The 22,095-nt window shown below is 49.8% G+C and overlaps 1 protein-coding gene across 1 annotated transcript; it reads right to left on the minus strand.

The window, feature by feature from the left end:
• Positions 1–13,502: 13,502 nt before the first annotated feature.
• On the minus strand, positions 13,503–18,588 carry LOC140897074 (mast cell protease 1A-like). The gene is made up of 5 exons (XM_073309354.1): positions 18,531–18,588; positions 15,104–15,251; positions 14,435–14,570; positions 13,992–14,264; positions 13,503–13,652 (listed from the first exon to the last, which is right to left on the minus strand). Exons 1-5 carry the CDS (start codon positions 18,586–18,588, stop codon positions 13,503–13,505), a joined length of 765 nt encoding a protein of 254 aa, XP_073165455.1.
• Between the last annotated feature and the right edge of the window lie 3,507 nt (positions 18,589–22,095).

The following is a 22,095-nucleotide window of genomic DNA, read 5'->3' on the forward strand; positions in this document are numbered from 1 at the left end:
CTTCGGGTATTGTTGCTCTCTGTTCATGCGAGAAGGACCAGGGAAGTAAGTGGGTGAAGGAATAAGCCCCCTAACATCTTGGTGCCATGACTCGGATGCATCGCATTGGATAGGTGAGTGGCAGCCTGTAAGTCCCCCTCCCCAACAGTCCACGCAGCTGCTTGGAGGGGGTATCGCGAACTCTCGTGATGGTAGTTGCGGGTTCTGGCAAGCCAGGGTAAAGGATTTTTTGGATAAATGGATAAGGGAGGACCAGGGCCCATACCAGGTACAGGGGTCAACCTGGGATAAGATTAAAAAGGAAATGGAGGAAGTTTTAGGGGACCCAGAGGTATGGGGGGTGGCTGAGGAGCCCACCCTCCTTGGTATATGGGTAGGGGAAGAAGGTCCCTGCCCATGGGGACTGAATGCCTCCCAGGGAAAAGAGGCACTTCAGTCTGCTTGAGAGGTTTGAAGTAAGGGCAGCATTATGGGAAGCTGCCAGTAATCTTTCAAGTTTGGTGCTGCTTCAGCAAGGGCTGCTGAAGGGTTGTAAATTAGTTAGGGGTAGTGAAAGATGATTTGGCACAAAAGGGTTTAAGGTCAAAAGCAGAGTTAACAGACCACCTTTAGAGACTGGATCTGAGACTTGGTCCTGGGGGAGTAGAGGAACAAAAAATAAAAGTTTCAAAGTGCAACCTGCCTTTCCACACTCGTTTGTTTTTCTGAAGTTTTAATGGAGGGTACTTTGGATACTTATGTGAGATGTCAAGAAGGAAGTTTTTGTTTAATGATAAAACCCAGTTATATAAATGTTAACTGTATGTGCAACTCTGTGCAGTCACATTGGATGGAAGCTTGGTAATTAAATTATCCAAGGGGGTCAGGTAGAGTGGCTACTATCACCACTACGCTTCTGTCCCCAGAAGCCTTTATAGCTATTCTGAGGGAAAATGGGCCCTTTTCCCACAGAAATGGTCTATAAGGGACTGCTGCAGGCAGCAGGTAGAGAGAGAATCTGAGCAAAATTATTTGACTATTGGGTAATGTAATCAAAATCACTAAAGGATGGAAGAGGTTTCTTTTGGAACTTAACTTGGCTGCCCCTAGTTGTGTCTAGTTCTACAAGATGGAAGTGTAATCGGGGTACAGTTGTGTAAAAAGAGTAATTACAGCGCAAGGGATGTTAGGCAAAACAGAATTTTGTGTGGTTTCAGAGTAATAGCCGTGTTAGTCTGTATTCGCAAGAAGAAGGGGAGTGCTTGTGGCACCTTGGAGACTGGCCGGTTTGTTTGAGCATGAGCTTTCGTAGCTCACGAAGGCTCATGCTCAAATGGATTGGTTGGTCTCTGGGGTGCCACGGGTACTCCTTTTCTTTTTGAGAATTTTGTGTGTGTGTGTGCACAGGTAAAAGAAAAGGAAAAGGGGAGGAATGATGGGAACACTGAGCCTTGGGATGGCTCTGGGGGATCAGATTGTTGCTTTGGTGGGTTCTGCATGAAAACTCTGTAGGCATGGGGGAGGCAGTTATACCTTGTGTAAAATTAATTTGGCTAATATGATGTTATGGAGGTTAAACTATATGGAAGGAATTTGCATTTTCCCAGGACATGTGCAGTGTATATTGGAAAAGGAGTAAAAGAAATGCAAATAAAACATGGTACTTCATTAAAATCCTAATAGGGCTCCAAAAGGAGCCACAATAGGTTGTGCTTTCTTTTTCAGATCGCTGTGTTTTGGAGCAGGAGATGAAAGTGGAAAGTAATCAGAACTCTGGTGGAAGTAAAATGCTTCCCTTTTAAGACAGTGTCTGAGCTGCTAACAGCTTTGGATCCAAAAGCAAGCTAGTAAGCCTCTGTGTAAATGCAAATTACCTAGCTGATGGGCACAAAGGAGCTGCAAATAACAAATACATCTGGTCAGCAAACAAGCTACTAGAAGACTCAGATTATGGCCCTTCAGGAAAGGGAGGTGAAAAAAACAAGTCAAGCCTGAAAATAAGGGGGACAGGTTAACCTTAAGGGGTGTGTGTGTGTGTACAGTGCTAAAATCTGAAGCTGTGTCTCAGCTATTACCTGAGAATAAACTTAAAGCTTGGTACAGCAGAGAAACTATTGCAAACTTGGTCTGTTGTACAAGAGGGGAAACTGAGGTACACCATCTCATGAATTTCATAAATGACCAGTGAGTGGGGTAATTCACTAGCCTGACTATAGAACAAAATAAGGACAGTCTGGAGGTAATTCTTCTGTTTTTCCTGCAAGTAGCAAGGACATTTGTAAAAGAAAGTGGTATTATTATTAAGCAATAATCTGTCCCCACCATGGGGAAGGAAATTGTTTCTTTTGTTTTTCAGACACTCTACAAGCAAGCTGGCGCCAGCGGAAAAATAACCCAGAATACCATGGATCTATGTTTTGTGTTGTTTGTCTGTGGTGTTTGTCTTGTTGCTAGCATTGTTGTGTTTTAATGAACAGAAAACCTCATGATGTGGGTGGGGGATGGCTTCCAAAGGCTGGCCTTGGGGGGGAAGATGTGTATGGGAATGCAAATTCTCAACTAGGAGGCCAGCACCTGTGTAATAGCTACCGTGGTACCTGGAAATGGAATGGCAACTAAGGTGGCCCCCACAAGCCCTATGGAAATAATGAGAAGGGGAGAAGCTCACTGGAAATCAATGGGGTTGTGTGTAAAATAGTGTAAATTAATAGAAGATGTTTGGATGTGCCCCTCTCCTATGACTATAGAGGAGCGGGATCAATGGCCTATGCAAGGGGTGGACAATTGGGTGTACTGTGTATAAGGTGTTTTGCTGGGAATGTACATCTTACTGGGGGCACAATTACACCAGCCCATAACCAAACTACACCCATCTACATGCTGCTATATGGACTTTGGTGCACAAATGGATCTGTGAATCTTATTGCTGTGAATAAGCCAGGGCTTACTGCCTGATTCCATACCAAGTGGTCAAGCTGGTTTGGACAATATCCCATTTCTCTGTGAACATTCAATGGACTTGTGATATGGACAAAAGCATACAAAACTTGAAGGAGCAGCTTGTTGCAACTGCCAGCAACTGGACACAAGATCGTGACCCCGTCGAAGGAGGAGAGGAAGTGTTCTGGGGGTGTCTTGGATGTTGGACCATACTGCAGTAGTCAGGACTCGGTGTTGCTGTGGATTTTGTATTGTTAACTGTACTTGTGTTACGTTGCATATGGATATAACCTATAAGTAATGTAATAAGCCCTCCAAACCCTGCAGTGTACTAGACAACCCGGACCCAACCTTCTCAGGCCCACTCTAATGGGAAGTCTGGAACACTAATTGGAATAGTTGTGGTATGCCCGTGCGAGAGAAGGTGCAGGGCTCTATACTACACAAGGGGCAGTGGGACAAATGGAATATCGACACCTTCCACCTTGATGCCTGGCCCTATCAGGAAATGTGTCGCCATATGTCCTATGCTTTTCCAGGGATACCTGGGCAGGAGGATCCCAAAAGAAAAAGAAAAAAAAAGGGGTGGAGTGTTAGGATATAGATATTCAGGCCTGTCTGTAAAGGCCTATACTCTAAGAATTTAGGTGTATTCTTATCACTTGGCTAGTGATAGAGGTATAAAAGAAAGAATCAAAACCACTGTCTGCCAGTGTAAGGGCCTTCTCTTACTGTGACAGTCTGAGGCCCTGTGCTTAGGCTCAGGCCTTTGGCTAAGCAGCAGAGGCAGCCATAAACTGGGAAGCGAACGGTCACATCCTCGCATTCCAAACTAGTCACATTGAAATAAGGTGCTATTGGGCTGTTAGGCACTATCAGGACAGGATTGTATTCCTATCACCTCCAGAGAAAGGGAAGTGCCTAGAAAATGTGAAAGGCTGGCAAGAACTCACTTATCAATAGCTGGGATGTGAAATCCTCACTTCTGTATTGTTTTGTCATTATAGTTCCCACTTTGCTGTTGTTTGTCTGTATAATCTCTGTCTGGTTCTGTGATTGTTCCTGTCTGCTGTATAATTAATTTTGCTGGGTGTAAACTAATTGAGGTGGTGGGATATAATTGGTTACATAATCATGTTACAATCTGTTAGGATTGGTTAGTTAAATTTCAGGAAAATGATTGGTTAAGGTATAGCTAAGCAGAACTCAAGTTTTACTATATAATCTGTAGTCAATGAGGAAGTGGGTGGGCGTGTGAGATGGGAACAGGGAATGGGGGTAAGAAAATTGGAATCATGTTTTGCTAAAGGGGGAGATGGGAACAGGGAATGGGGGTAAGGAAGTTGGAATCATGTTTGGCTAAGGGCAGGAATGGGAACAGGGACACAGGTGTAAGGCTTTGTGGTGTCAGAGCTGGGAAGGAGGATACTAAGGAAGGAAACTGGAATCATGCTTGCTGGAAGTTCACCCCAATAAACATCGAATTGTTTGCACCTCTGGACTTCGGGTATTGTTGCTCTCTGTTCATGCGAGAAGGACCAGGGAAGTAAGTGGGTGAAGGAATAAGCCCCCTAACATCTGGTGAAGGAATAAGCCCCCTAACACCTGGGGTGGTTGAAAACATCAGCGCGTAGCTAGTGCACAGCTCCTTGATCTGCTGTCGTTGCATACGCCCAAGGGTCATGGAGAGGTTCACTTCTTCCACACCACCAGCATTTTTCCCTTTGTAGTAGACACCTTCAGGCCACTCAGGGTCGTCTCCTCCCTGGGCTGGTAAACTGACATACCTTTAATTCTCTGGAATAAAAGGGATTTAGGGAATTAATATGGTACACCTTAGGCTTTTGGTTGGAGGTGGGGAATGCTATGAGATAATTAACAGCTCCCAGGCGCTCCTGGACAGTGAATGGCCCTTCCCACGATGCTTCCATTTTATGGGCCTGGAGCACCTTTAAAACCATGGCCTGGTCTCCTACTTTGAAGGAACGCTCTCTGGCATGTTTATCATACCAGCCTTTTTGCTCTTTTTGAGCATCCTGCAAGTTTTCTTTAGCAAGGGCTGCAGAGGTTTGGAGGGTGTTTGGTAGGTTGGTTACAAAGTCCAGAATCTTAGTTCCTGGAGAAGGTGTAAATCCCTCCCATTGCTGCTTCACCAACTGTAATGGCCCCTTAACCTCACAGCCATATACAAGATCAAATGGGGAAAACCCTAAACTGGGATGTGGTACAGCTCTGTAGGCGAAGAGCAACTGCTGCAACACTAGGTCCCAATCATTGGAGTGCTCATTTACGAATTTACGTATCATAGTCCTCAAAGTTCCATTAAACTTCTCCACCAGGCCATTTGTTTGATGGTGGTAAGGAGTGGCAACCAAGTGATTTACCCCATGAGCTTCCCAGAGGTTTTCCCATAGTTCCTGCCAGGAAATTAGTCCCTGCATCTGTGAGGATGTCGGAGGGCCAACCTACCCTGGCAAAAATGTCTGCTAGTGCCTGGCACACACTTTTAGCCCTGGTGTTGCTTAGAGCTACTGCTTCCGGCCATCAGGTGGCAAAATCCATGAAAGTCAGGATGTACTGCTTTCCTCTGGGTGTCTTTTTCAGAAAAGAACCCAGAATATTCACAGCTACTCGCTGAAATGGAACTTCAATGATGGGGAGTGACTGGAGAGGGGCTTTGACCTGGTCTTGGGGTTTTCCCACTCTTTGGCATACTTCACAAGACCGGACATAGGTAGAAACATCCTTGCCCATTCCCTCCCAGTGGAATGACCCCCCCAAATGGTCTTTGGTCCTGTTCACCCCAGCATGGCCACTAGGGTGATCATGGGCTAAGCTCAAGAGCTTGGCCCGCTATTTAGTTGGAACTACCAACTGTCTCTGAGGATGCCAGTCTTCCTCGTGTCCACCAGAAAGAGTTTCCTTCTATAAAAGTCCTCTTTCTACAACAAACCTGGATCGATTAGAAGAGCTGAGAGGCGGTGGGTTGCTCCATGCAACCGTCCAAGCTCTCTGGAGGCTTTCATCTGCTTCCTGTTCTGTCTGGAACTGTTCCCTTGATGCTGGAGACATCAGTTCCTCATTGGATTGTGGACCTATGCTTGGTCCCTCTGGAAGCGATATAGGGGATGGGTCTGTTTCCATTGACTGTGAACCGCTCTCCACTGGGACACTATGTTGGGGTTCAGGCTCTGGCTGAGCCTCTTGTGTAGGGTTACGGGCTGCTGCTGGTTCAGGTTCGGTGGGGCCCTCTGGTGTTGAGGTTGCAAGTGCTTGATTCAGTGCTAGCAATGGGTCTGGTGCTGGTTGTTCCGCTGGTTCCGGTTCTGGGACTGGTTCCATCTGGGTCTCGGGGACTGGATCCACTACTTCTGTTGCAGACATTGGCCTGGGGTCCGGGTCCATCACCTCTGACCGGGACCTGATAGAAGTTTCCGGAACAGAGCTAGGCCTCACAGCTTGTTTAGCCTGGTTGCGGGTGACCGTTCCCACCCTTTTGGCCCGCTTCACATGATTGGCCAAGTCTTCCCCCAACAGCATGGGGATGGGATAATCATCATAGACTGCAAAAGTCCACATTCCTGACCAGCCCTGGTACTGAACAGGCAAAAAGGCTGTAGGCAAATCGAAAGAGTTGGACTTGAAGGGTTGAATCGTCACTGGGATCTCTGGGTTGATTAAATTGGGGTCCACTAAGGAAGCATGGATAGCTGACACTTGTGCTCCGGTGTCCCTCCACGTGGTGACCTTCTTCCCTCCCACACTCACAGTTTCCCTCCACTCCAAGGGTATCTGGGAGGTATCTGGGCCTGCGGACCTCTGTTGTCATTCTGGTGCAATGAACTGTACTCTGTTGGGGTTCTTGGGGCAGTTGGCCTTTACATGCCCCAGCTCATTACATTTAAAACATCGTCCAGCTGACGGGTCACTGGGGCGAGGTGAGTTGCTGGAGAACGGGGTGGTGGGACGATAAGGGGTCTGGAAGGTTCTTTGGGAGGTAGGTGGGGCCTTGGGCGGCTCCCGGTAATAGGGTGTGGTCTGGGGTTGTCCCTTCTGGTCTCCACTCCAACTGCGACCAGTTTTCTTCTTCTCTGCCACCTCCACCCATCTGGCTCCAATCTCTCCTGCCTCGATTACAGTTTTGGGCTTCCCATCTAGGATGTATCTTTCTATTTCCTCAGGAACACCCTCTAAGAATTGTTCCATTTGCATTAGGAAGGGCAAATTTACTGGAGATTCAACACTTGCTCCTGATATCCAGGCATCCCAATGTTTCACAATGTGGTGGGCATATCAGGTAAATGACACGTCTGGTTTCCACCTTAGGGCTCTGAACCTCCGACGAGAATGCTCGGGTGTTATCCCCATTCTGACTCTCGCCTTGGATTTAAACAGTTCATACTTGTTCATGGGTTCTCTAGGCATTTCAGCTGCCACCTCAGCTAAGGGTCCACTGAGCTCTGGCCTCAGCTCTACATTTATTAGTCTGTAGAGATGCTGTACCCAAGGCAGGCCCTTTCGAAGTTTTCTAAGAAGGCCTCCGTATCATCGCCTGCCTTGTAGGTGGGGAATTTTCTGGGATGGGAAGTGGTACCTGTAGAAGGATTGCTAGGGTTTGTTGGTATATTCTGCTGAGCCTTTACCTTCTCCATCTCCAGTTCATGCTTCCTCTCGTTTTCCTTCTCCTCCTCCACATGCTTCCTTGCCTCCATTTCCCTCCTGTGGGCAGCCTCCTGTACCTCCTTCTCCAGCCGCATGAGCTCTATCTGTCTTTCATATGCCTTTTGTTTTTCCTCAGCCTGAAATCTGGCTAATTCCAGCTTTTGTTGTGCTGTGGATTCCGTCATCCTAACTTCTCTGTTTTAACTAACTTTACACCCAAGGTTTAGAAATAAACAAACAAAACTTGGCTGTAAAATTTTGCTGTGCTGGAATAGGATACCTATTCTTTGATAGTGATTGTCAGCCTACAGAAAAAGACAATTTCCTTTGTCTCTGCTCTGGCCCCAAATCAAAGCAAAAAACCTCCAACTACTTGGAAACCTGCTTACCAGCAGCCCAAAGGAAAAAAATTCGTTTTCAAACCTGTGCTTCTTGTAAAAAAAAAAATCAAAATCCTAAATAAAAAAAATAACAAAAACTGCCACTTTTGTCTCCAGGCAAATGGGTAGAACACCCCCCGCCCCCCCTATTTACTTTTAGGGGGAAAAAAAACTCAGGTTTGTGAAGACTGTGAATTTCCCTGCAGGATATTAACTACTCTGCCTCCAGGCAAAGAAAACCTGCAATTTACAAAGGTAATTCCCTTTTGTCTCTGCTCTGGCCCAAAGCAGAGAAAAAACTAGCTGCTTTCAGTTGGACCTCCTTTCCAACAGCCCCAAAGGAAAAAAAAATACTTCCTTTTTAAAATCTGTTTTTCTGGTTTAAAAAAATCTCAAATTGATCTCAAAAGGATTTCAGGTTAATCCCACCACTCTGCCACCATGTCAAGGTTCCTTCCCCACTCTGAACTCTAGGGTACAGATATGGGGACCTGCATAAAAACCTCCAAGGTTACTTTTACCCGCTTAGGTTAAAACTTCCCCAAGGTACAAATTAATTTTACCCTTTGCCTTTGGATTTCCACTGCCACCGCCAAACTTTATCTGGGTTTACTGGGAAACGTAGTTTGGACACGTCTTTCTCCCAAAATCCTCCCAACCCTTGCACCCCACTTCCTGGGGAAGGTTTGGTAAAAATCCTCAGCAATTTTCATAGGTGACCACAGACCCAAACCCTTGGATCTGAGAACAATGAAAAAGCATTCAGTTTTCTTACAAGAAGACTTTTAATAGAAGTAAAGGAATCACCTCTGTAAAATCAGGAGGGTAGATACCTTACAGGGTAATTAGATTCAAAACATAGAGAATCCCTCTAGGCAAAACCTTAAATTACAAAAAAGACACACAGACAGGAATAGTCATTCTATTCAGCACACTTCTTTTCTCAGCCATTTAAAGAAATCATAATCTAACACATACCTAGCTAGATTACTTACTAAAAGTTCTAAGACTCCATTCCTGTTCTGTCCCCGGCAAAAGCAGCATACAGACAGACACAGACCCTTTGTTTCTCTCCCTCCTCCCAGCTTTTGAAAGTAACTTGTTCCTCATTGGTCATTTTGGTCAGGTGCCAGCGAGGTTACCTTTAGCTTCTTAACCCTTTACAGGTGAGAGGATTTTTCCTCTGGCCAGGAGGGATTTTAAAGGGGTTTACCCTTCCCTTTATATTTATGAAACCAGTCATGGTCACACAAGGGCCAAATCCAGAGATGACTCCACCTCCTTGCTGAATATCCCCTGGTTTTTGCACCCAAGGACGGTATCTGCCTGCTTAGCTCCAGAATTGCTCTGAAACCTCTTGTTTGGATGGGTTCCACCATGCTCCCTTTCAGAGCCCCTGCTCTCCAGGTCACAGCTCCCGTCCTGCCAGTGTGAACAACATCCCTTGTCCCTCAATGTTTGACCTTGCATTTGGATGGATTCACATGCAGTTCTAATTGAACCCAACTCACCAGGTGACCCAGGTAGCTCTGTAGCTTGGAGATGTCCTCCACCCACCAAAGTTTGTGTTCTCTGCAGACTTAGCCAGCAACAATTTTACATGAACTTCCAGATCATTGATACAGATACTGAATAACCTGAGGCCCAGAACAGAGCTTTGTGGGACCCACCAGCAACACACATGTGGATGCTGATTCCCCTTTGAAGATCACACTTTGAGGAAAATCAGTTAGCCCGTTTTGGAGCCATATTCTTAATTTGAATGTTTTGTGGTATTTGGGCAAACTCCCTACAAGAATCCATATATATATCAGATCAGCACAGTCACCTTAATGCAGCAGACTTTTAATGTTGCTCAGAAATGAGAAAATGGTCATTGAACATGGACTGTTCTCCACGAACCCCTTTTGACTGGCATTAACTCTGTTTCCTGTTTTAGTATCAGCCTTTTGGTAGATCCAATCTCAGCCATTCCATTATTTGGCTCTGGATCCCTCTCTTGAAATTGGTATATCTGATGGATGAGGTGTGGGATATGTCCACCCAGATATCAGTGTCACGATCTAGAACCATTCCAGAACCTCTCTAGATCCGTTCAAATTCAATACAGATAGGACTATAATACGGTTTAAAAGAGAACTTGATACATTCATGGAGCTTAAGTCCATTAATGGCTTTTAGCCAGGATGGGTAAGGAATGGTGTCCCTAGCCTCTGTTTGTCAGAGGGTGGAGATGAATGGCAGGAGAGAGATCACTTGAACATTACCTGTTAGGTTCACTCCTTCTGGGGCACCTGGCATTGGCCACTGTCGGCAGACAGGATACTGGGCTGGATGGACCTTTGGTCTGATCCAGTATGGCCATTCTTATGCTCTTAGATGCATGAATACCCAATTAACTCCATTTAAATTCATGCTAGATTCATTTCAGCTGATGCTGTTCCATTTTAGATCTATCCATACCCCCATAGCCACCTGTAGATCCCTTCTAGATTGATGCACATCCCTCTACATCCATTTTAGATCCATCTAGACCCCCATACATCCATTCTAGATCCATCTCCCCACCCTACCAGTACCAGACCCACCCGTTGTCTGTACCCTGCTGGTAGCTACAGTCGGGATCACCGACCTGACTCGGGGCCAGCAGGGGGGTTGGCTGGGAGCATCCATGTCTGGTCCCTGAAAAGGTGAGATGCAAGAATGACTAAACCAGTGATGCTCCTGGTTCTCTGTGTGTGAATCCCTGTAGGGGGAGAGCACCTCCCCTGACAGGCCAGGGACCCCATGGACAGGGGATGAGGCTGAGCCCCCTTGGGGTTGATAAACTCAATGGGAGTGTCACTTTGGGTGTCACATACATGTTCCGTTTTAGGCCCAGGAGGCCTGACAGGGGTGCTCCGAAAAAGCGAGGCTCAAACGTGGCAAAGCGGTGAATTCGTGGCTTTACTGAAGGTAAGTGACACACCCGCAACGGGGACTCCAAGTGTTGCTGTCACGGAGGCGGAGAGCCTAGCGCACCGGAGCAATGCCTGGGACGAAGTCCAACGAAGGGCCGGATAGCAGGCATTAATATACATTTAACATTATTAGCTCATGTATAATTACTAAGGGATTGTGCTTCTTTACTGGCAAGGGGCCACACGAGGCAGTCGAGGCCAGTTGTGGGCAGTTTCGACCGGTTCCTCATGTCCGCCACTGACCGATAGTAACCGTCTGCACGAGGAAGCGTTCCTCCCTAGCTAGGCCGTCACAGAGACTTCCGCAGTCCCTTACAATACACAATGTCTGGGGTGGGGCGCTAGTATCAGGGTGATCAGAGCCACCGGCCTCCATCTCACACACAGGGGACAGGGGTGTGTTTTCTCACCCAGCACCGACACCGATCAGTGTTACCCACAGCCCACGGAAACAGGCGAGCTGGGGAAGGGCAGAACTTGCTGCTTGGAACAGTGACAGCAGCACAGAGATGCCCTAGAGGGGAGGCCCCACGGCTCATTCTGTACCCCCTGAACCAGCCAGTCTCCTGCCATGAGGCCGTATCACAGCTAGCCCCCACCGCCAGAGGGGAAAGGCCTCAAGTCCATTCCCCACTCCCCTGAGCCAGCCTGTCCCCCATCCCAGGGCCGGTATCAGTCTCACCAATGCTGCATGGAGAGGCAAAATCCCTTCCCTGCTCCTATGCCTCTGTTTTTACAGCCCAGGCTCTGGCCAGTTTTGCCCCAGTGGTGCATGGGGAGTTCATGGTGTTGCTTGTTCACTGTAAGCGCCCCTAGATCCTTTGTTGAGCCCCAGTTCTCCAGGACACAGTCCCAGATCTGGGGAGGTGTCCACTTCCCTGGGGCTGAGATGGAGAATGCTGCATCTGCTGGATTCTCACCGCTGGGGTGTGACTGGGCCCAGCTCACTAAGTGCCCCAGCTTGCTCTCTGCACCTGCCCTGGCTTTGTCAGCATTTACCACACTGCTCAGTGCTGTGACACCTGCAGATCTGATGGCAGCTTGAGCTGGGATCCTGGGGTGACTCTGGTTTCTGGCGTCCAACCTGAGACTTCAAGCAGGTCCAGGACTGTCAGATGACCAGGGCTGCATTGTGCTGGGTGCTGTACACTGTTTATTAGGTGTATTATGGTAGCGCCTAGAAGACCCAGTCATGGCAAAGAATCCCATTGCCACTGTAGGTGACTTGTTAGGTGTATTGCAGTAACACCTAGGTGGACTCTGAGCTATGGCCTAGGACCCCAGTGTGCCAGGTGCTGTACAAACACAAAACACAGTGATGGCCCCTGTCCCCAGTCTCTTCCCAGAGCATCAGAGCTGGTCCATGGATCCCTGCTGCACTGGGCTAGGTTTGTGATACATTTTCTTTGCAGGGGAGCTGTTGCAAATAGCAATGGAGTTTGCCTCCTGCCTGAATAGCCCTTGATTAGAGTCAGTCAGGCTGGGAGGACACACAGAGTCTCTTTGGGATCAGGCCTTGAATCTGCGCTGAGATGCCTGATAGAGGGGACTGGCCAGGTGCAGAGTGGAAGGGGAATGACGTACAAGAGAAACTAAGAATACCTTGGTACTGATTTCTCCTCCAGTGGGCCTAAAGTGCACTCCTGTTGGCAGGGAGTTGGCCTAGGTGTCAGTGGTGGGATACCAGAGTTAATATCAGTCACACAGTGATTTGCTTTTTCACTGGTGATTTTCCTTGTCTTTCTAGCAGATCCGGCATGAATTACTCAAACCCAGGGCGTGAATTCACCACCAGGCCCAAAACCCTGGTTACACCTGCTAGGTACAAGTTAGCTGGGAGTCCGAGGCTGGGGGGCATTCATTCAGTTCCCAGGAAGGCACCAATTCATTGTTTTGCAACTTCATTTTTACTCATTGCTGGCTAAGAAGCAGCGAGCGAAATGCACCAGGCCGCGTGGATGGGCAGGGCAGCGGAGGTTAGGGGGAGGTGTTCAGAGCTGTCATTTCAGCTGAAATCAGTTAGGTGCATAATTTCCCAATTTCCCTTCCCATGAACAAACTCCCACTCTCCTTGTCGGTGCTGGGAACAGGTGTCTTTGGAATGGGCGGTGGCTACCCCGGGGGAAATAACATGTGGAAAAGGCCCAGTGAGGATAGGGCAGGCTGCAGTTTTAACAGAAGTTAGCAGGTCAGGTAATGATGAGGATCTCCCATAAACGGTCACTCAACTGGCTGACATGGGGGAGGGCTACAAACTGCCGGGTCTGCCCCAGGGTTTGGATCGTGTCCGTTACCCCGGGGTAAATAAACCAGCTGGTTCCCTAGCAAAGACGCAGCCTAAGGGCCTGGGTTGGGATTGCCAAGGGAGTTGTGGGAGTTCGAATTGAACATGGCTCCTAACTCCCCGAGGCTCCCTGCCTTGATGCTCATGGGTGGGGCACTGCCTAAGAGGAGCGGTGTCTGGGGTGGGGGAGATCAGCCTGGGGGACTCAGCCCCTCTGCAAAGCAGGCCCTGCATCTGGGCCAATGCAAAGGGCAGAAGCGGCGCAGATCCAGCCCATGTAGCGATTCCCAGCACGGCTCAGAGCTGCAGCCTCCTCATCGTGGCCTGTATCCAGGGGATGAAGGTGGAGACTCTTGTGTAGACCCTTGGGGGGCTCCCACTTATAGGCCCCCAAGAGACAATGCCCTGGGCTGTTTTCCCACACACCAGGGGGCCCCCAGAGTCACCCTGCGAAACAAAACAAGCCACAGATGGTGAAAAGCTCAGTGAGTCATTTCCCACTGCTCTTTAAACACTGGTGGACACTTTAGTGACACCCCCCCTGCTACCCAGATGGTCTCTGCTTGGGCCCCCCCACAGCCCAGCCTGTCTCAACAAACCCCCAACTCCTCCCAGTCAGTCTCTGTCCCCCGCCACCCCCCGAGAGAAGACCAGATATTTTCCCATTGGTTCGTACAGCACTTAGCGCAGCAGGGCCTGATCTCTGATCTTAGCTTGTGGGCCCAGCTGCAACAGCAGGAGCCTCGTTAATAATAAGGATTTATCAAGGACGCTTGGGAGTTTCACCTTAAAAGAGGCTTTACTCTCCTTTGGGTCCCCCACACACATCATCGTGTAGCTGTTATATTTAGAATATGGCCCACCAGGATACTTCAGACACGTCTGATCATCCAGCACCTTCAAATCCACCTCCTGGAGTTTATGGGGGAGCTCCTTGTTCTGTGCACTCGTCTGGCCCCAGCCGGCGACACTGCACACGGTCCCTGGTTGCACTCCCTGATGAGCCAGGGGGAGCGGGATGAGCCCGACCTGTTCATTGAGCTTTGCCTTGTGCTCCAGCTACAAACAAGAGAGGACACAAGCTCCAGGGTCAATCTGAAGGTCAGAGCTGATGATGGGTAGAGAGAGAATCCAAGAAGAGAGAAACTACAGCCAATGTAGATGGGATGAGGGTAGTACCTGCAGCAGTGTGAGGTCACTGCGGGAGGGGTGATGGGGTGGGGTGTTACCTGCAGCAGCATGAGGTCATTATTACGGGTCTCTCTGTTGTATTGCGGATGGGGGATCTGGTGGCGCACGGAGAGTTTCTGTTGGCTCGGTTCCCCTTGGTTAATGTCATGGGCTCCCAGGCACACACTGATCTTGCTGTAAAAGCCAAGAGCAAGACATGGGCACTTGGGGCAGGAGTGTACTGAAGTGGGGGGTGGGCACATGTTGGTCTGACATAAGTACTGATCTTGTGGGCAGCATGGGACACTCAGGCACTGATCTCAGACGCCTTCATTCCCCTTGACCCCTGGGTCTCAGCTCCCCTCCAGCCAGGGGACCCCTCCCAGCTAGATCCAGACAGGGGTCTATGCCCAGCTCCCGCCACCCCAGAGCTGTCCTTGGGCTCTGAGCCCCTCCCTCTCCCATCTCGGCAATGGGCCAGACCCCAGCTGGTGCCAATGGCTGTGGCTCCATTGATTTACCCAGAGCTGGATCTGGACCATGGTTTGCAGAGGCCCCTAGAGACATGGCGACGCCCCCTGAGCAGCTCAGACCCCTGGGCTCTGCTCTCCCAGCCTGTCACACTAACTGCTCCTTCCCTGCAACCTGTGACAGCACCAGAGCTCCCGGCTCCCCCATCACCCGCTAACCCCGACCTGCCCCGACATCCCCAGCACAGAGGCGCTTACTCTCCATTGCAGTGAGCGGCCGTCAGCACAAAGTTCTCCGCCACCAGGAACCCTCCACAGCGAAAACTCATGGCTCCGTGTTTTATTTGCAGACAGGCCATATAGGGTCTAGAGTGGGGCTGGGCTTCCCGGCCTCCGATGATCTCACCTGTTGGGGGGACCAGGTTCATATAAAGAGTCTCATCATCTCCTTGGGCCGAGCTGGGACCGAGCTCCCCATCCCAAAGGGGAGTCCCCACAGCCTCAAACCACCCCCTGTGGTGCTCTCCCTGGGGGATCCCTGTGCCTGGAACTCTGCCCCATAGAATCATAGAATCATAGAATATCAGGGTTGGAAAGGACCTCAGGAGGTCATCTAGTCCAACCCCCTGCTCAAAGCAGGACCAATCCCCAATTAAATCATCCCAGCCAGGGCTTTGTCAAGCCTGACCTTAAAAACCTCTAAGGAAGGAGATTCTACCACCTCCCTAGGTAACGCATTCCAGTGTTTCACCACCCCCCTAGTGAAAAAGTTTTTCCTAATATCCAATCTAAACCTCCCCCACTGTAACTTGAGACCATTACTCCTTGTCCTGTCCTCTTCTACCACTGAGAACAGTCTAGAACCATCCTCTCCGGAACCACCTCTCAGGTAGTTGAAAGCAGCTATCAAATCCCCCCTCATTCTTCTCTTCTGCAGACTAAACAATCCCAGTTCCCTCAGCCTCTCCTCATAAGTCATGTGTTCCAGACCCCTAATCATTTTTGTTGCCCTTCACTGGACTCTCTCCAATTTTTCCACATCCTTCGCATCCTGAGCTCTGCCCCAGACTGGACACCCCATGGGGCCGGAGGGTAAATCTAAAGCTCTGACCTCACGAGATGGAGAATTGGTGCAAAACGCACCGGGAGTGGGTCAGTAATCGCACTGCCTTGAGGTAACGGCTTTGGGTGTCAACGTCAGCCAGAATGCCACTGACAGGTCCCCTGCTGACATTTCACCTTCTCCAGCAACCCCTAGTGACAATCCAGGGCTGGTCCAAAGCTGCCCCTCCAAACTGCTTTTGTACAGAAAATCGGATTGTCTAGACAATGAAAAGTTTCCCAGAAAGCGTCTCCTCTCCTCAAACATTTTGGCTTTTTTTTTTTGAAAACTGATTATTTCCCCCCCAGTTTTTGCCAGTTTTCAGCTGAAAATGTGTGAGTTTTTAGTCACCAAAACAATTTTAATTTTGGTCACACTACAGACGAAGATGGAGTGGCAAGGTATGAAAGGGAAACATGCTGCCCCCCATCTGTTTAGCCCTGCTGCCTTCGCAGCCCTTCAGCCATTACTGCTTTTGTTTCTCCAAATGTTACCAAGATTGCCAGGATCTATGGCAACGTTATGCAGACCTGGCCAGCAAATTTGAACTAAACACTCATCCTCTGAAAAAGCATTGGGAGAAGGAACTAGGCCAATAATTTTCTGCTAACCAAACGGAAACAAATTGTAGCCCATGCTCCGAACTGCTCCTTGGAGCTACATTTAAGATGAATTCCACAGGAAATCCTATGGAGGATGCATTGGACCCCTCTTCAACTGTTCAATGCACGTGCTGCTAAGTCAGCTGTGACACAGAAGGTGCTGACTTCACCCATATGCTCATAGACCAGTAGGCTTTGGGCAGAACTGAAGGGGACAGTGTTTTTTCCCCCCCATCAAATAAAATTAAACCTGTAATTTTCAACCTAGTGGGTGTTAACTGGAAGCAGAATAAAACAGAAAGACTTTGGCTAAGCAGAGCACTAACAGCAGTGAAAAGCAAGTACCGCCAAAACGGAAATCCAAAAAACAACCAACAATCAAAGATTAGAGCGTAGACATCCTCAGCTTGGCTGCCAAGGGAAAGAGCTATCGACTGTTACAGAGATTCCCAAGAGAAGTTTCAGAGTAACAGCCGTGTTAGTCTGTATTCGCAAAAAGAAAAGGAGTACTATGAGATGCTTTCCTTGAAGTATCTGATCATCTTGTCAAATGCATGGATCCACCTCACCACCCCGCTTCCCTACCCACTTCCTTCCACTCCCTGTATCTATCCCTCTCATTTGAATTTTGCTTCTAGCCTTCATCTTACTTTAATAACTTTTCTTTAACTAGCGGGATTTTTATAAAGCATATTTTGTTTGTAAATTGTGGAATACAATAAAGGATTGATATTCTAACCATTCATATTATAGATAACTAAATATTTGAAGCCTAGCTAAGGTGAGGTAGCAAATACTTAATATCTTATGAGGTGTTTATGCATTATGAGAAGTTTATGTATATTTTGCTGTTTGTTTTCTCACTCTCTCTATATATCTTTTAAAAATAATAAAAAGTTATTAGAAAAACAAATTACTTTGGGGGTCTTCACTGAAAAGTTGAAATTTCCCAGGGAAAAACTTTTCAGACCAACTCTGAACACATCTCAGCCCAGGTGGATGAAGTCAAAGCTAGACAATTGGTGTAAAGACATCAGGGTGGAGGTGACAGGAGGGGCAGGGAAGAGCTGGTGAAGCTGAAGGACAACGTAGGCAGAAGAAGAAATGGAGATAAACTGGGCAGGGATAGATGGAGGTGGAAGTGAGAGGGTCTCTAACCATCAGAGGGATGTAGGACTTAGGAATTGCCAGACTGCATGGTTTGTTTTAACCTTGTGCAAATGCACGTCCTGAGACACTTGTATGGGTTGAAGGCTGGTTCTCTGAGGTTAACTGGCCCCTGGGAAGTTTCCGATGCTTTGGCCAGGTTTAAATCAATATCAGGGCAGCCACAGGCAGAGCTGACCCAGTTGAACTACAGATGTGGTTTAAAATCAGGTTAATTAAAGCCATACAAGTTTGTGTGCAGCTCACATCTGAACGTTTTAACAGACGACTCATGGATGTTAGTTTGACGTCCATATGAAGGAGGCTGTTTTGACAGTCTGGTGCTGTTATTTGCATATGGTGCCACCAACCCAGAGGAGGGCCCCGTTCTGCCGGGTGCTGCGCAGACCCTCAGGGAAAGTCAGTCCCTTCCCTAAAGAACTTCGATTTAAAATGACAGCACAGACATAGGAAGAATGAGCTAGAACCCAGGAGTCCTGGCTGTCACCCCCAAGCTCTACTCTAATCACTAGACCCCACTCCCAAGCAGGGACTAGAATCCAGGCGTCTTGGCTCCCAGTCCCCACTTAAGATACCCCAGTGTCTCTCTCCTGCTCTCAAGCTCTCTGTGTGTCTCTCGGGGGCTTTATCTCAGTACCAGCTCCACCACCCAGACTCCTTCACCCCCACCTCCAAACCCGTCCCTAGCCAGGTCCTGGGAGCCAGCGATCACCCTGGCAGAAGCATCTGACTCTGGGGAGGATCCAGGATTTGCAAACAGCCCAGAGGAGCTCCCGGCTCTACTCCCCATGATCCCTGATGCCCCCGCACTCACCAGCCCCAGCCCAGGGGGGCAGGAGAAAGGCCGCCGGCAGCAGGATCAGGATCAGCATCGTCACCGTCTGGGGAAAGTGACAGTGCTCAAGCCCCAGTCCTGGGGGATTTATAGAGCCAGCAGCAAACCACAGGTCACGTACGCGCCCCCCTCGCAGGGAGCTGGGACCACACACAGGGACCCCCCTCGCAGGGAGCTGGGACCACACACCCTCAGAAACCTCAGCATCATTCCACTGACACATGGGGGCACGAGGGAGGGAGCTGGGTCTGGAAAATAACCTCTCTCGAGGGGAAGGAGCCTGGGACGGGGCATCTCTCACCTGGTGCTGGGCTCATCTGGAGTTCGCCCGTCTCCTCTGCTCCAGCAGCTCATCTAGTGGGGACTGCAGCCGATGCTGAGTCACCCGCTGGCTTGGCTCAGCTCCCCGCTTCTGCCCCAGCGTGCGTCTCAGAGCAGTAAGAAGGGGATGGGGGCCATGCTGGGACTTCCTGTAGCCCAGCCACCGAGCCCACGGCAGAAATTCTCCCAGAGGATGTGGAGCACATAGTCCACCCATGGTGGATATGGGGGAGCACAGATACCATGGTGATGGGCGATGGGGAAGGCCCTAAACAGGCGGTGCAAATGTCCCCACACAACAGGGGTGACCACTTGGAAATGTGACTCTGGCTGTCCAGATGTTTGAACATCTCACGCGCCTACAATTCTGGGCCCCAGAAAGTGGCTTCAAATTGCCCTGAGGCCCCGGCCCCATTTCTCCATCAAGCTCCAAGCTCTCCTGAAATGCCTTGGTGTATTTCGTAAAGCCCCAGCATCAGGAGTCATGGGATCACCTGCGAATTTCGGCTTCTCTTGTGGTAAATTGGACATTTTGAGCCCACGAAGCTGCAGAGAAGAGCTTGAAGACATGATCCCTAAATGTATAAAGCCCCCTGGTCTTCTCCTCCACCATCCCACTCCCTCAGGGTGCCCTAATACGACTGAGACAGCACCCACAGAGCATGAGAACCCCCTCTTCTCTCTCAGAGGACGTCCTCTAATCGCCCACAAGCAGCATCTTCATGGCCTGTCTAAGGAGGGGGCGGCAGTTCTGCCTGGGCCCAGAAGGGTTGCAGCCCCAGCTGAGTGGGGACAGGAAACCTTAGGGTCAGGTTCCCAGTGCATAGGTGGGTGCGAGGCTGTCCTGGGGCATGTACACCCAGCCACATGGCAGGAAGAAAGGACGGGCCCCCAACACCTGCAGACACTCAGCGTCTTGGGCTCTGCACAGCTGGGGCTGTGTCCAGTCTGGTCCACCCTAAGGGATCAATTGACTTGGCCTCTGATACTTGCTGCCGTGGGGTTTTTTGTGGAGTTGACGTACCCACAGTGGCAATGGCCTGGAGGGTAAAACCCTCCCATCTGCAGCAGGCTGTCAGCTCTGAGGCCTGACTGACAAGCTCAGCATTTGAGCAGGGACATCTCCCTGTCTCCCTGGCAGTGAAAGGTGTGTCCGCACACACGGCCGTGTCACGAACGGAAACAGTTCTCAGAGTCAGATGTTAGGGAGCACAAACGGAGCTCTCTGAGGGCCTGAGTCCAGGACTGGGATGGTGGGTCTGCAGGACGGGATTGAGGGTCACCGGCAGAGATTACCCATGCCTGCCCATAGTGGGGGCACAGAATGAGGGCAGCAGGTTTCAGCAGTGCTATCCAGCATGCTCAGTCCATGTGAGCATGGTCCGTATAAGCTAAACAGCAAATCTGGGGGGGCATTTGTGGTCACATACCACCCCCCCACACCGAACGGCCTCTGGCCTGCACCAGCAAGACTGTTAAATGTCTACATCTTTCTCTGCAAATTGTTATTTCTCCACTCCCCATGGGCTGAGTCATTTCCTTCTTCTCCTGGTTCTTAGAAAACTTTCAAGACCAGCTTTGTTTTCTCGGTGTGATGTTTCATAACTGCCTGGCCCCTGGCTAGCTGGTCTCCAGATAACGGGCAACGGAAGGGAACAAAGCTCAGTTCGTGCGACAGGCTGGGAGAGCGGAGCCTGGGACTGAGGGGGCATTGCAGTGTTTCTCGGGGCCTCTGCAAACCGTGGTCCAGATCCAACACTGGGTAAATCAGTGGAGCTACGTCCCATTGACACCAGCTGGGCTCTGGCCCACTGTCCCGATCGGGGCGGGGGGGCTCACAGCCCAAGGACAGCTCTGCAGCAGAAGCCGGGGAGTTGTCTTTCTCTTACAATCTGTTGGGGGGTGTCAGAGGTATTTTGGGGGTCACGTCCACGATGTCTGGGGTGGGGCATCGGTATCAGGGTGCTCAGAACCACCTGCTTTTATCTCACATGCAGTGGGACAGAGGTGTGTTTTCTCACCCTGCATCAATACCAATCAGTGTTACCCACAGCCCACGGAAACAGGCGAGCTGGGGAAGGGCAGAACTTGGTGCTTGGAACAGTGACAGCAGGACAGAGATGCCCTAGAGGGGAAATGGCCCACATCTCATCTCACCCCCTGAACCAGCCAGTCCCCTGCCATGGGGCTGGCTCACAGCAGGCACCCCCTATAGGGCAAAGGTCCCATGTGTATTCCCCACCCCCCCGGAGCCAGCCTTTCCCCCATCCCAGGGCCGGTATTAGTCTCACCAATGCTGCATAGAGAGGCAAAATCCCCTCCCTGCTCCTATGCCCCTGGTTTTACAGCCCAGGCTCTGGCCAGTTTTGCCCCAGCGATGTGTGGGGAGCTCACGGCACTGCTTCTTCACTGTGTACCTTCCTAGATCCTTTGTAGAGCCCCAGTTCTCCAGGACAGAGTTCCAGCTCTGGGGAGGTGGCCAGGTCTCTTGGACCAAGATGGAGGACATTTCATTGGCTGGATTCACCACCCTGGTGTGTGACTGGGCTCAGATCACCAAGCGTCCCAGCTTGATCCCTGTACGTGCCCCTGCCTTGTCATACCACTTTGCCCGGTCCTGTGGCACCCACAGAACTGATGGCAGCTTGAGCTCAGACACTGGGGTGATGCCAGTTTTGGGTGTTCAACCTGAGACATTCAGCGTGGCCGGGACTGTCAGAGTAGCAGGGCCCCATTGTGCTGGAGCTGTACTGTATTAATTACATTTATTATGGTGGCCCGTAGAAGACCAGGTCATGGCAAAGGATCTCATTGTGCCAGGTGCTGTACATTATTTATTAGGTGTACTACGGTAGCACCTATGTGCCCCAGCCATGGCCCAGGACAGTGAACGGCAGGACAGGCAAACAGAGGGAGTTTGCCTGGGATTTCGCCTGGTGGGAGTTCCCACGGAGTTGTTTGCCTTTCAGGCTTCTGTGTGCAGTAAACACAACATATGGATAGTGAGCAATCAGCTGTTGTGACCTGCACAGGATGTTCCAAGTTTGTCTTACTCCCAGAGGATAGAAGCGACTTCATCTGTACGAAATGCAAGCTGGTCTCCATATTGGAAGAGACGGTTAAGGGACTAGAGACCCAAGTATCAACCCTGCGATGCGTCAGAGAGAATGAAGAGTTTCTGCATAGAAGCCGGCGTGTAGTAATGCAGGCACAGCATGCTGAG

This window comes from Lepidochelys kempii, chromosome 13 (assembly GCF_965140265.1).
Source record: "Lepidochelys kempii isolate rLepKem1 chromosome 13, rLepKem1.hap2, whole genome shotgun sequence".
NCBI classification, from domain to species: Eukaryota; Metazoa; Chordata; order Testudines; family Cheloniidae; genus Lepidochelys; species Lepidochelys kempii.